General features: G+C 36.4%; 1 protein-coding gene across 1 annotated transcript in view; it reads right to left on the minus strand.

The window, feature by feature from the left end:
• NELF-B (negative elongation factor B) overlaps window positions 1–12955 on the minus strand; it is a 149040-nt gene extending 136085 nt beyond the window's left edge. The window contains exons 1-3 of the mRNA XM_067145727.2: window positions 12580–12955; window positions 1435–1533; window positions 876–1064 (exon numbers count right to left, since the gene is read on the minus strand). Of these exons, the coding sequence (XP_067001828.2) occupies window positions 876–1064; window positions 1435–1533; window positions 12580–12699 (408 nt within the window). The 5' untranslated portion in view covers window positions 12700–12955. The remainder of the gene's footprint in view (window positions 1–875; window positions 1065–1434; window positions 1534–12579) is intronic.
• Between the last annotated feature and the right edge of the window lie 76 nt (window positions 12956–13031).

The raw sequence follows: 13031 nt of genomic DNA on the forward strand, positions 1-13031 counted from the left end.
TGCCTGGTGTGAAAATGGGAAACTACGGAAAACCATCTTCAGGGCTGCAGACAGTGGGGTTCGAACCTACTATCTCCTGGATGCAAGCTCACAGCAGCGCGCTCCTAACCGCACGGCCAACTCGCCGGGTTATTAAGGGGTTTAGCCAAAAGAATATGTTCTCTAACTATTGAAGAGATGTCTACAAAACAGTAGCTACAGTACACTAAAAAGCTAGATACATTTTTGATCGCAAGGACATTTCAGCATGCACAAAAAACTTTTCTAGTGAATCAAACTCAATGATTAACCTATTCTTCAAAGTGCAAGAGAAAATATGACAGTACTTGAGAATCATTTAATGTGTTTTCTATAAATGGCTTATCAACCTAATATATCGAATTCCTGAGACCTTATTTCTACTCAAAGAAATGTTCAGGCATGAACTGAAATTGTTCTGCCTGTACTGAAAAGAATCCCCTTTGCTACTGTACACCTCATCATCGTAACGAGCAGTTCAGCAAGCTGATTTGTAACACAGAATTCCAATCTTTCTTCACAAAACTGTTGGCGAAACAGAACGATCTGAATATGTTAAGTACCTAAGTAAAAAAAAAAAAAAAAAAAATATTATTAGTACCTAAGTGGAAAACCTTTAAGTCGGAAGAGTTTAAGCTGCCTGCAGCAGATGCAAAAACAGTGAGGTACTTGAAGGACATCCTTTCAGTGCTCTGAGCTGTGAAGTGAAGGACTGTAACATTATTGTGTGTGCAATGTTCCAACTGAAGTGGCTAGGCATTATAAGTATAGCAGATGGTGATACCATGACAAAAAAATATATATTTCTCCTAAAATCCTTCTCTAATTTTTTTTCTTCAATATGGCAGAATACTTACCAAGACTTTCAGGTACTTATCATCTATGTGAGGCGTGTTTCTCAGAATACACATGACAACTGGTCGCAGAGCCTTCACTCGCACGACAGGAAAACTTTTAGCTAATAAGTCCTTCAATTTCCGGTCCCTCTCTTTTCCTTCCTTTTGTCCAATTTCATTAATGTGAGCAACCAACCGATCTCGCAATTCCTATAAATAAAAAAAGGAATATATATTCTGGTTATGTATGTAAATAATATTTATCTTTTCTATTACACATTAATTACTCAGATTTCTGAAGGAAGATCCTAACACAACACTGAAATGGTATAACGCTATACAATATTATTCCAATAAATACAAATTTAATCTATGCAAGGCATGCTTTCCACATGAACAATATCCTACAATTATGATCCAGTTTGCAGAACTTAAGGTCAAGTGCAGGTCCTCGAGTGAGATATTTCTTCATTTTACTGCAATAAATTATAACAGAGGATCTTTACACAAATATGTATGATGAAATGTATACAACACTTAGGAGGGGTAAAAAAATGTAACAAAAAATATGAGAGCAAACCTCCAGGACAGAAGTGTGAAAATCCAATCGCCTCACTCCGTGGAGATCCAAAAGTGGCAACATTGGTCTCAAGGAGGGAAGTAAAATTCCATTCTCCAACTAGAACATAAAAGAAGATACATAATGATTAACAAGACAATATACTGTATTTACATCAGCTATGTCCAAAAATACAATTACATTCATAACAAACTAGGAGTATGAAGCATAATTTATTTCCACATAAGAAAAATCTAGTAACCACAGGACCTCAAGATAATTAAGACCTTATTTATCTTAATTACTTAAAGTTAGGCTTTTCTCTTTCACCTATTTGTGCCAAACCTACATACTGTAAGTCAACTCTGATATTTTCAATTACGGTATGCAAGGCCCTGATAATTTTCCTTTCTTGGACTAATTAACTCGACCTCATTCTGCCAAGATTTTAAAAAAACTTTATATCAGGCACATATTCCAAAATAGTAGTTCTCAAACTGAGTTCTGCAGAACTGGTTCTGGGGCTCCATGATATTTTTTCTGCAAGGGTGGATAACTTGGCATGACCACAGTTTAGAAAAAAGGGAACATACGTAATGTGCAAAAAGTTTGTCTTAGCAATATGGAAACTAATGTATTACAGCTCCTTAAATACTTTGGTCCCATCAAAATTGCGCCATGTCTCTCGGTACAAGTAATTTACTGCTGTGTTTATGGATTCTGCATTATTCTTAAAACGAGTGCAATAATGAAGAATTGAGTGGGATTGTACAAAAAATTAAATATTAGAACTACAGTACATCAATATGTTGGTAAACCTATTATTTATCATACTACAATGCTAAAGTTGTGATATTATTAATATTATTATTATTATTATTATTATTATTATTATTATTATTATTATTATTATTATTATTATTATTATTATTATTATTATTATTTTGGCCAAATAAACGGTTTAGATGGCAGAAAAGGACCCCAGCCCTAAAGGCAGATAAAACGGAAGAACTTTCTCCTGTCAGCAACGTCTGTCAGATAAACGGTTGTAAAAGGCATCTGTACTCCTGAGGAGCGGCCTAAAGTTACACCTGGCAGTAGATATAAAATGCCTCTGGGAGTGGCAACGCCACCATAATAATAGCCTATATATGATATGGCACTTAAGAACCTGTCTCGGAAAAGCTTAGGGCATACCCTGCTGCAAGCGACGGGCAGTTCCTTGGGCACTGGGAGAACCCTAACAGGAGAGGAAGAAAAAGTGGTGGATTTTATGGAGAAAGAGGGGATAGAAATTATGGGGTTGAGTGAAGTTAAATGGAAGGAGAAACAAAAGAAGAGAGCGAGGAATGGTGGCAAGAGGCGAAAAATTATCTCAAAACATCTGGAAGAGTGTGTGGATATGGTAAAGTACATCAGCGACAGGAAAATGAAAATTAGACTGAAAATGAAGAACGGTGAAGGACTACACAAGTGTTCACACCACAGACAGGGAACATAGAGGAGGATATTGAGGAATTCCTGGAGAAACACGAAAAGGAGATAACTGATGTGGAAGTGATTATCATCAGAGACTTACATGCACAGGTGGGAAGTGAAAGAGAAGGAAAGGAAGAAGAAATCAAACCATATGGATATGGGAAAAGGAATAAAGAAAGAGAAACTAGTTGAGTGAGTTTCGTGACAGGAATGGAATGATAGTGGGCAACACATGGTTTCAGAAGAAAAACAACAGGAAAATTATAAGATATGGCTGGGGGACAGAAGATTGAAATTGATTAATTTCTGGTGGAACGGACAAATCACAGACAGTTGATGGATATAACAGCTTTAACAGGAGAAGCATTCGATGGAGTTCACAGAGTTGTGATAGCAAAACTGAGAGGGAAGAAAATGTAAAAATTGAAGGAGATATGAGATAGTAAAATAAAAGTGTGGAAATTTAAAGATAAGAATGTACAATAAGAATTTCTGGAGAGACTGAAACAATAAATTCCAGTTACTGGAGTAGGAAATATAAAAAATGAATGGTCCAAATTCAAAAGGGCATTTGTAAGTGAAGCAGAGAGGGCCTGTGGTAGAACATTGAGGAGAGTGAAAGAAAAGGAGACACTATGGTGGAATGAGAAGGTGAAAGAAGCAGTGAAAGAAAAGAAGAAGGGATAGCATTAATGGAAAAGAGATGAAAGAAGAAGGCAAAAGGAAGTATCTTGATAATAAAAGGAAATGTAAGAATATGGTAAGAGAGAAAAGTTGGGAAGAATTTGCACAAAAGATGGAAACAAGATTGAGCTGGCAGTAAAAGAAGGCTGAATGGAATTATACAAAGTAATAGGAATGAAAGAGTTTATAAATTCAAAGCTGATGAAAGAAGAAGGTGGAGAGTTTATAACATACCCAGAAGAAATGAAGATGGAAGGAGTATGACAAAGTGCTGAATGTGAGAAATTGTGCAGAGAAGATGGGAGTAATACAGTATGATGGCTCAACATTCATTCATTTATTTATTTACTTACTTATTCATTCATTTATTTATTTCACACTACAGGACTTAGTGTCCCAATTACAGTGGCAACTACGATAGATAACCTACAATTAACATGGTGAAACTTATATCTAAACTATATTCTACAATTTTATCAAATCTCCTATAATATTGATATAAAATATCAAAGTATTTTCCTAAAGACTAAAGAACCTTATGTTAATGCGGTGGAACAACACACGACAAAGTAAAATGATAAAATAAATGAAGCAATACATTATATTGCATAATATTATACAACTTCACCTTACAATTTCCCCTTTTTTTATGACTTCATACAATTGCGCGATGAAGTTCAGTTACAAACTCACGCAATGGCAAACTGAAGTCAAGGCCATTATTTTTCTGAATGGCACTGTTGAAGATACTGCAGAGAGTGTTTACCAGAAAGTTATCATGGGCACATGTCCTGGTTTTTTCATTTAAAAATGTTATGTTATTTCTGGAATTGAAGCGAGGTACATGGAAATTTAGGAGAGAAAGTAATTCAGGATTATCAATAGCATAGTTTGCAACTTTAAAAAGAAATTTTACTGCATCCTTCCGTCTGCGAATTTCTAAACTCCCCACTCCGAAATTTAAAAGGATATCACTATAGGGTACCATACAGGGATAGCAGCCAGTTTTTTATATTGTAAGTATTTTAAAATTCTTTTTTGTAATTTTTCAATCTGATAGACATATGATTGATACCTAGGGCTCCAAACGATGCTGGCATATTCTACTTTTGGTCTTACTATGGTACTGAACAGATGAATGCAAGTTTGTGTGTTTTTGAAGGGTTTTATATTCCTGATAATGAATCCTAGGGTCTTGTATGACTCAGCTACCACTTTCAGTAGGGGAGACCAGGGCAAGTTGACGATAAGCTTTCTTTCGACATTCCGCCGGAAAATGGCGTGTTTTACGGCTGTGATGACATGATTATTTACCGCTTACCTTTTCGTGAAACAGTACTGCAATATTCAAAGTTCTTGTTTAAATTGCTTTTTCATAAAGTAGTAAAGTTTATAATTATGTAAATTTCGTCATCTTGTCCCATGCCCAGGGTAAGTTGACGAACCTATTGGGGTAAGATGACGAGCATTCTTCTCAACTGTTTCAACTCGGAACTTCACTGAAATTTGTTCAACACACAATCAACACGTGGAGTAACTTAATTTTAATAATGTACTGCACAAGGACATACATTTCTAAAGAACATAAATTTGAAAAATGTTAAAATACTTTAAAATAAATTGAAAATAACTTTTAGAAGTTCCTGCTAAAATTAATGACTAGGCCTACTGTGCACTACATTAAATACAAAAACTCTAACCGTTTTAAACTGGAATATACTCAGCACATATCACAGAGAAACCGTCAACTACCTTCATAACTGAGCAGTCTTCATGCCACCATACTTTACAATTATCATACACTGATCCAGTCTTCATTTAGATGATGAACATAGGCTAATTTAATTCACTGTTCTTCATAATATATTTCTGTTGTCACTGCTGAAGAGCAATTTCCTCATCAAATATTTGTGGGTTGAATGAGTCAATCGCACAAGCTTCAAATCTTTCGATGGCGTTGCTCATAGTTGCATTACAAGACATATGAGATTCTTGACAGCATGCATTGCAGGTATTATGCTTACTTCATTCCTGTCCCGTCCATCCATCTTCCGTCGAAAATTTCTAGGTATTTCTGTAATTAGACTACGTGTAGCCTATACCTGGCTTGGGGTAAGATGACGAATTCGTCAACTAGCCCCCGTCATCTTGCCCCAGGTTGCTTAGGAAGCGGTTCGTCCTTATAATCGACAGACATCTTACAATCAAGATTCAGTTAACACTGAAGTAAGTAAGAAATACATTGACATTTAAAGAAAATAAAACAGTTAATTCATATTGTGAGCACACTAGTAGTAGAAGCTTCCTGCACATACCTCAGATATTTTAGTGCGACAGCGCTAGACAGACACCCCCCTACCACTGCATGTCTCAGACTGAAAGGAATTTCCTTCTATGTGTAAGTTATACGTGTGAGATATCGGGCCCAAGGTCACATGGTACCCAACTTAGTGAACAGAATACTACAAAAGTTATGGCTGATTCGTCATCTTGCCCCGGTCTCCCCTATATGCGAATTGAATGTAAGTTCGTGGTCAAATAAAACCCCGAGGTCTTTCGTCTCGCAAACTGATTGTAAATCACTGTTACCTAGCTTGTACATGTAGTGGACGGGAGTTTTCCTTCTGGTGAACGACATAGATACACATTTTTCTACATTTAAGTATAGTTTATTTTCAGTCGCCCACTCCAGTACACTTTTCAAGTCTAGCTGAAGCTGTTCACAGTCGTTTATGTTTTCAATGGCTTTGAACACTTTGAATTTCACTTGTTCAGGCAAGTCACTGATGAATGCGAGAAAAACTAAAGGGCTTAAATTTTACCACTGAATTATTCCTGAATTTACAGGGTATTCCTGAGAAGAATGTCTCTGGAAAGAAACGAACTGCTTCCTATCACCCAGATAGGAACTGAAAAAAGCAACAGTTGTTTCGAGAAACTGAACAGGTTTAACTTACTTACTAGGGCATTGTGATTAATTTTATCGAATTCTTTTGCGAAATCTGTAAATACTACGTCCATTTGTCCACCCGTGTCAAGTTCTGTGGACACTCGCTGAATGAAGTTAACCCAAGTTTGTGACTGTGGAACATCGTGAAAGGAAACCATGTTGTTTGTCTGATATAAGATGTCTTAAAGGTAAAAGGAGAGTTGCAAGAAGAACAGTATCGCTTTAGAAGTGGAAGATCTAGGCTACAGTGGACCCAATCTTCAGCATGAGGCAATTAATGGAAAAGAGTTGGGAATATAGAAAGGATCAGATCATGACATTCGAAGATCTGACAAATGCACACGATAGTGTTCCCAGAGAGAAGGTACGGGAAACCATTGTCAAAAAGAGGCTGGGTACACAAACTGTAGAAATGTGCAAGCAATGTACAAAAACTATGTGAGCAGCATTCAGACTCCACTTGGAAAGACAAACTGGGCTACAACAGGGGAGTGTGTTGAATATTGAATTTCCACAACCGCATTGTAATCGAAACAGACTTTCAACCTATTAGGTTGTGTTACGTACATTTAGTACATGTAGAAGGGATGTTAATCGGGAGGTTGTGGGTTCGGATCCCACTGGTGTCCGGTTGGCCATTTTTTTTCTGTACTTAACATCCCTCAATATTTTTCAGTAGCACTGAATCAAAATAACTGAGCACAATGGTTCACACTGACTGACGAAGTTTCACAACAAATTAGTAAAAACTGCGGTAGAATAGATCAGACTGGATACTAGGGCTAGTTTGACGGTTTCTTTTATAGTGAATCCAGGTTGCGGATGGAGAAGTGGTAGTCTCTGCCCACCTGTGAGAAATCGCTTCGCTAATAATGATCTCTCATAGTCGTGTGAATAGTCATTTTGTAACTCTTGAATTCCACTTTACATTGATCTAATTTCATGTAGATCTGATTGCTGAATCTCTAGCAATCTCTTAAGCTTCCTTTCATAAATTTGTGCGCCAGTTATAATTCAATGGGGACGCCCTCGTTTCCATCAGGCTATGCGCGCCCAACATCTGTTTCCTATTACGCACATCTGTCTAAGGTGCGTCATTACCGATTCATTAAGTAAGACATCTTCTGAAATCACTGAATAGCAGAAATTACGCAGATTCCAACGAGTTCTTACTCGTAGATTTCACAAGCTTGTATCAAAAATTTTATTATTATTACCATTATTAACAAGTGAACACTGAATTGGTATCAATGAATATACAGGGAAATCGCTGAGAATCTCCCATTCTTGAGTTAAAACACTGTAAATAGACTCTGCCTTCTCACCTAAATGTTAACTGCGCTCGGCATGGCTGTTCTCTCTCGGTAAATACAATGTGATTTCAAGGTTCCGCTGTACTGAGCTCTCTTTCTCTCTGTATGCGTAACTAGACCTTCACCCTGTGAGCTGGTGCATTTCCCTTTTGCAACACGACACAGTTAATGATTTTATTTTACAAGTAACAAATTATTATTTATAAGTTTCATATTCCGTATTGATTGGATTCAATGTAATAGAAGTAACAAATCTCACGTCTGTTCCGTATTGAAGATAACAATAAGTAAAATTCTTTCAAGAATAAAATTTACTGTACTACCTTCAATACAATTCACAATTTATAGTGATTAAAAATCTACATGAATTACATACACTTTTTAGGTACATATTTCGCCCTTTTAGGGCATCTTCAGTCTATTGACAATCTTAAGGTCAAGTCCAAGGCCTGGGCCGATGACCTCGATGTTAGGCCCCTTTAAACAACAAGCATCATCATCATCATCAGTCCAAGGCCTTGTTTGAGTTAAACATTTGAACTTAATGCTATACAAAATGATCTTATTCTATTTTTTTTTTTTTATAAAAACGCTTTTCCTTAGATGCTGTGTACATGGGTTTAAAATGTGTACATTGAATAAAACCAAAATTTGTGACATGAATACAATAACAATTATCTGCTTTTAACTAAAATTGTCCAAAGCAAAAAACTGGATCTTCATTGGATGAATCATTAGGTTAATAAAGTTAGTAAAAAGTATGTTCATCCGAAGGTGTTTTTTAATCACCTATGTTGTACGTTTGGCAGCAACAAAACCAGAACTGTGGTGTGTTGTCAATCACGCAAATTCTCGAAAGAATTTTACTTACAGTTAATGATTGGCGTTATTTTTATGTGAGCGCCCCTTGCCCAATCAGGCAATCCTAGCTAATCTAGCAATTTATATTACTTCGATTAGCGTCTCCTACTACTGCACTGGCCTTGATTCCGGCCAATAATTATTAGTAGAATGTAGTCAGCATCTCACTACGTCTAAGCGATTATCATAAGTTTCACCCATTCTTTAAATATTATTCACGCGAGCTGCCAGTGAGTTAACATTCTGCATCCCCTTAATATGAGAACACGGGAACTATAAGCACTTATATTCGCACACCACAATTGTTATTTTACACCATACGGTCTAATTATATTATACGTGTATTGATGTCACACGGAACAGACTTCTGTTTAACAGTTAGAAATGAAGAACACTCAATATTTTTCAGTAGCACTGAATCAAAATGCCCGAGGACTGACTGACTGGTTCACACTGACTGACGAAGTTTCACAACGAATGAGTAAAAACTGCGGTAGAATAGATCAGACTGGGTACTAGGGCTCGTTTGACGGTTTCTTTTATAGTGAATCCGGGTTGCTGGCTGCAGAGGTGGTAGGCTCCGCCCACCTGTGAGAATTACATAAAATCAACTTCATAGTCCGTATCGCACTTTAACAGATTCACAACTAAGTATTTTTTATTTTCCACCTTGTCGATACATTAGTTGCTTAAGGCAACTTATTGGTTAAAAGTGGTACATGTTTCGTATATTACTAACATCTTCAGCCACATAACACTGTTCAGATGAAAAATTCATATATTGACAAAGTATCAATGCTTTAAGAGAAAGTGTCCTTAAAAAATACTTACAGTTAATGATTGCCGTTATTTTTATGTGAGCGCCCCTTACCAAATCAGACATCAGAGCTAATCTAGCAATTTCTATTAGTTCGATTAGCGTCTCCTACTACTGTACCGGCCTTGATTCCGGCCAATTATTATTATTACTTTAAGGACACTTTCTCTCAAAGCACTGATACTTTGTCAATATATGAATTTTTCATCTAAACAGTGTTATGTGGCTGAAGATGTTAATAATATACGAAACATGTACTACTTTTAACCAATAAGTTGCCTTAAGCAACTAATGTATCGACAAGGTGGAAAATAAAAAATACTTAGTTGTGAATCACCTATGAGAAATCGCTCCGCTAATAATGATCTCTCTTAGTCGTGTGAACAGTCATTTTCCAGCTCTTGAATTCCACTTTACACTGATCTAATTTCATGTAGATCCGATTGCTGAATCTCTAGTAATTTCATAAATTTGCACGCCAGTCATAATCCAACTGGTACTCCCTCGCCTCCATCAGGCTACGCGCACCCAACATCTGTTTCCTATTATGCACATCTGTCTAAGGTGCGTCATTACCAATACATTCATTAAGCAAGACATCTTCTGACATCACTGAATAGCAGAAATTACACAGCTTCCAACAAATCCTTACTCGTAGATATCACAAGCTTGTATCAAAAATTTTATTATTATTATTATTATTATTATTATTATTATTAACAAGTGCATTATGAGTTGGTATCCATGAATATACAGGGAAATAGCTGAGAATCTCCCATTCTTGGGTTAAAACACAGTAAATAGACTCCGCTTCTGACCTAAATGTTATTTGCGCTTGGCGTGGCTGTTCTCTATCAGCAAATACAGAGTGTGATTTCAAGGTTACGCTGTACTGAGCTCTCTTTCTCTCTGTACGCGTAACTAGACCTTCGCCCTCTGAGCTGGTGCAGTGCTGCTCATATCCCGGACTAGACGAAAAATGCTCATTATGACCAAATATGTTGTAGAATGACATGGAAAATGGCATATATTATTTGTTGGGCTTCATGACATGTCTATTAGCATGTTGGTGAATGGTTACAATACTAAGAGAACAATCATTTGAAACCCAACCCCAGCAAAACTCGAGTTTGCGCATTTCGTCTACGTAATAAAGAAGTCAGTAGAAAACTGCATGTGGAATGGAGAGGAGTAGTCCTTGTACACTGTTATACACCAAAGTACCTTGGTGTGAAACTGGACAGAACATTATCTTTCAAACAACACTGTCAGAATACCAAACAAAAGGTGTCGTAATCTATAATCTTCATTTCCGTACCGACGAATTACACAATTAGAAATAGGAAAGGATTTCCACCTATCAATACTTATTTATTGTACTTATTATGCTACAGGACCGGTTTCGACCTCTTACATAGGGTCTTCTTCAGCTGAACCATACATTCATATCTATGTCATGAAGCTATGATTAAGATTATGTTTTCTAGGGAATGCCATATGATGATAAACATTTGGTCACATCCAAATGGGGCATGTCGTAACGTTAACTGGCATATATGTCACTATGTGCAACACTGCAATTGTAAGTATAAAATAATGTTTAAGGTCTTAAAATTAGTTTATAAAATACATCTCTACTTAAAACTAACTTATATATATAAGATGAATACAATATATAAGAACATTTCATGCACATGAACGTTCACGTCTTGTGTGTTGTTCAATTCATCTGTTGACTTCTGTGTTCAAGTCTTGTTTACATAGTTGTACACTTGGTTGCTGTTCCTGGAGTTTAAATGATATGATTTGTTTGTAAAACAGTCACGTTGTATGAATAAAAGATTTTGTCTTCATGTATATACATAGAATAAAACACTTTCCAATTTTAAAAGGTGCCAGACGTATGGATAGAAATAGGCTAAAATATGTTCAGCTCTGCTGTGTGTTGAATCTGTTGCCTTATGTTAAAATCGAATCATGTTGTCCTGTGACGTCCATAAAATTTGAGTGACATTGGGTTCAAAGTAGTGGCTCCTTTCCCATTTGTAGCTGTGCAGTGATGTTATATTATTGTTATTGGTGTGGCTGACTTGTGTTTGATATGCGAGCTTGTTGTGTACTACTTCGTGTTCTTCTTAGGCTCTAGAAACAGAAAGACGAAGACTTCGTGTGCTACCTGCTTTCTGTGCATATGTTGGGAGCACACTGTCTTCACCTGTCAAGCCTGCAGTGTGGGAACAGCAGGTGAAGATGAAGAAAGTGAAGATGACCATTTTGTTATGTAAGGACACAGTCAGCTCACGAATATAATGAAGAATGACAAATAAATTTTCTTTAGTGAACAGTAAATCTCTAATTGCTGTTACCCTTCTATCTGTTGTAGCCTTGCTCTTACCATTGGACATTATACCTTATTTATACTGGTGTAGTTTTGTTTTGTACATATTTTTACTGATAGTTGTAAATTACTCGCACTATACTTCTTTTACCAGTTTACTTTTGTGAATTCTGTAAATCTATGTTCTTCCCATTTCACTGTTTTTTGATGTGTGTTAAGCAGAACGTAACGTTAGTTATTGTATTATTTTAAAGCACTGTTTAAATGTAAATAAATAATATTCGTATTTTTAATTATGAAAAAGAGTAAACAAAAATATAGCAACATAACAAAAACAAATAGCAAATTGAAAAACAAAAAGGATATGGAATTCTTGCGCGGTCTTTTCCACCGCACGCGACGACTGACGTTACACTGCCTCGCGAGGGTCCAGGGTGATCGTCAACGTCTGGGGACCGCATATGGTACTTGAAGAAGAAGTACGAGTAGAAGAATGATGTTCAATTAAACAAGCAATTATTCACAGAAATTAACTATGCAAAGGGCTTCAAACGGCCTTAATAAATTGGAAAAAAAAATCTAGACATAAGGTTATGTTTGCACTACATAATGTGCTTAAACAACCAATAATTAATAAAACACTATAGCATAACCTTAATTATTTATTGACTGTTTGACCTGGTTTACCGACTGGCAAAATAAATCTTATAAAAATTGTGCTTGCCTGAAACTCCTCAATAGCCTTTAAAGGATCCGTACAACTTGTCAAAGCATCTCGTAGGTAACTCTGGCCAGGAACACCAACGTCCTCCAACCCAGTTCCTGGCATTTTTGAAGCAGCCATTATTACTTTGTCTAGTTAACATTCGAACACATCTCCATTATTCCAAATACAACAATATCAACAGATTCACAACATTCCAGAAACATAACTCTGTTTACAATCGTAACATAACATTCATCGAGTCAAAGAGCCATTGAGTCGATCATCGAAATGAACGTTATCATAAAAGGAAAAAGATATATCAACCAACAAGTCGAAGAATCCACATTTTCGCCCACTTTAAATTTTATACTTCAGCCGTGCATCAATACCAGTATGAATTTTAACTACCCCGTATATCTTGGATAGTGGATTATGAGAGCATGCGAATAAGATAGGGGACTTTGTATGTG

The sequence above is a fragment of the Anabrus simplex genome, chromosome 4, assembly GCF_040414725.1.
Source record: "Anabrus simplex isolate iqAnaSimp1 chromosome 4, ASM4041472v1, whole genome shotgun sequence".
Classification (NCBI taxonomy): Eukaryota; Metazoa; Arthropoda; class Insecta; order Orthoptera; family Tettigoniidae; genus Anabrus; species Anabrus simplex.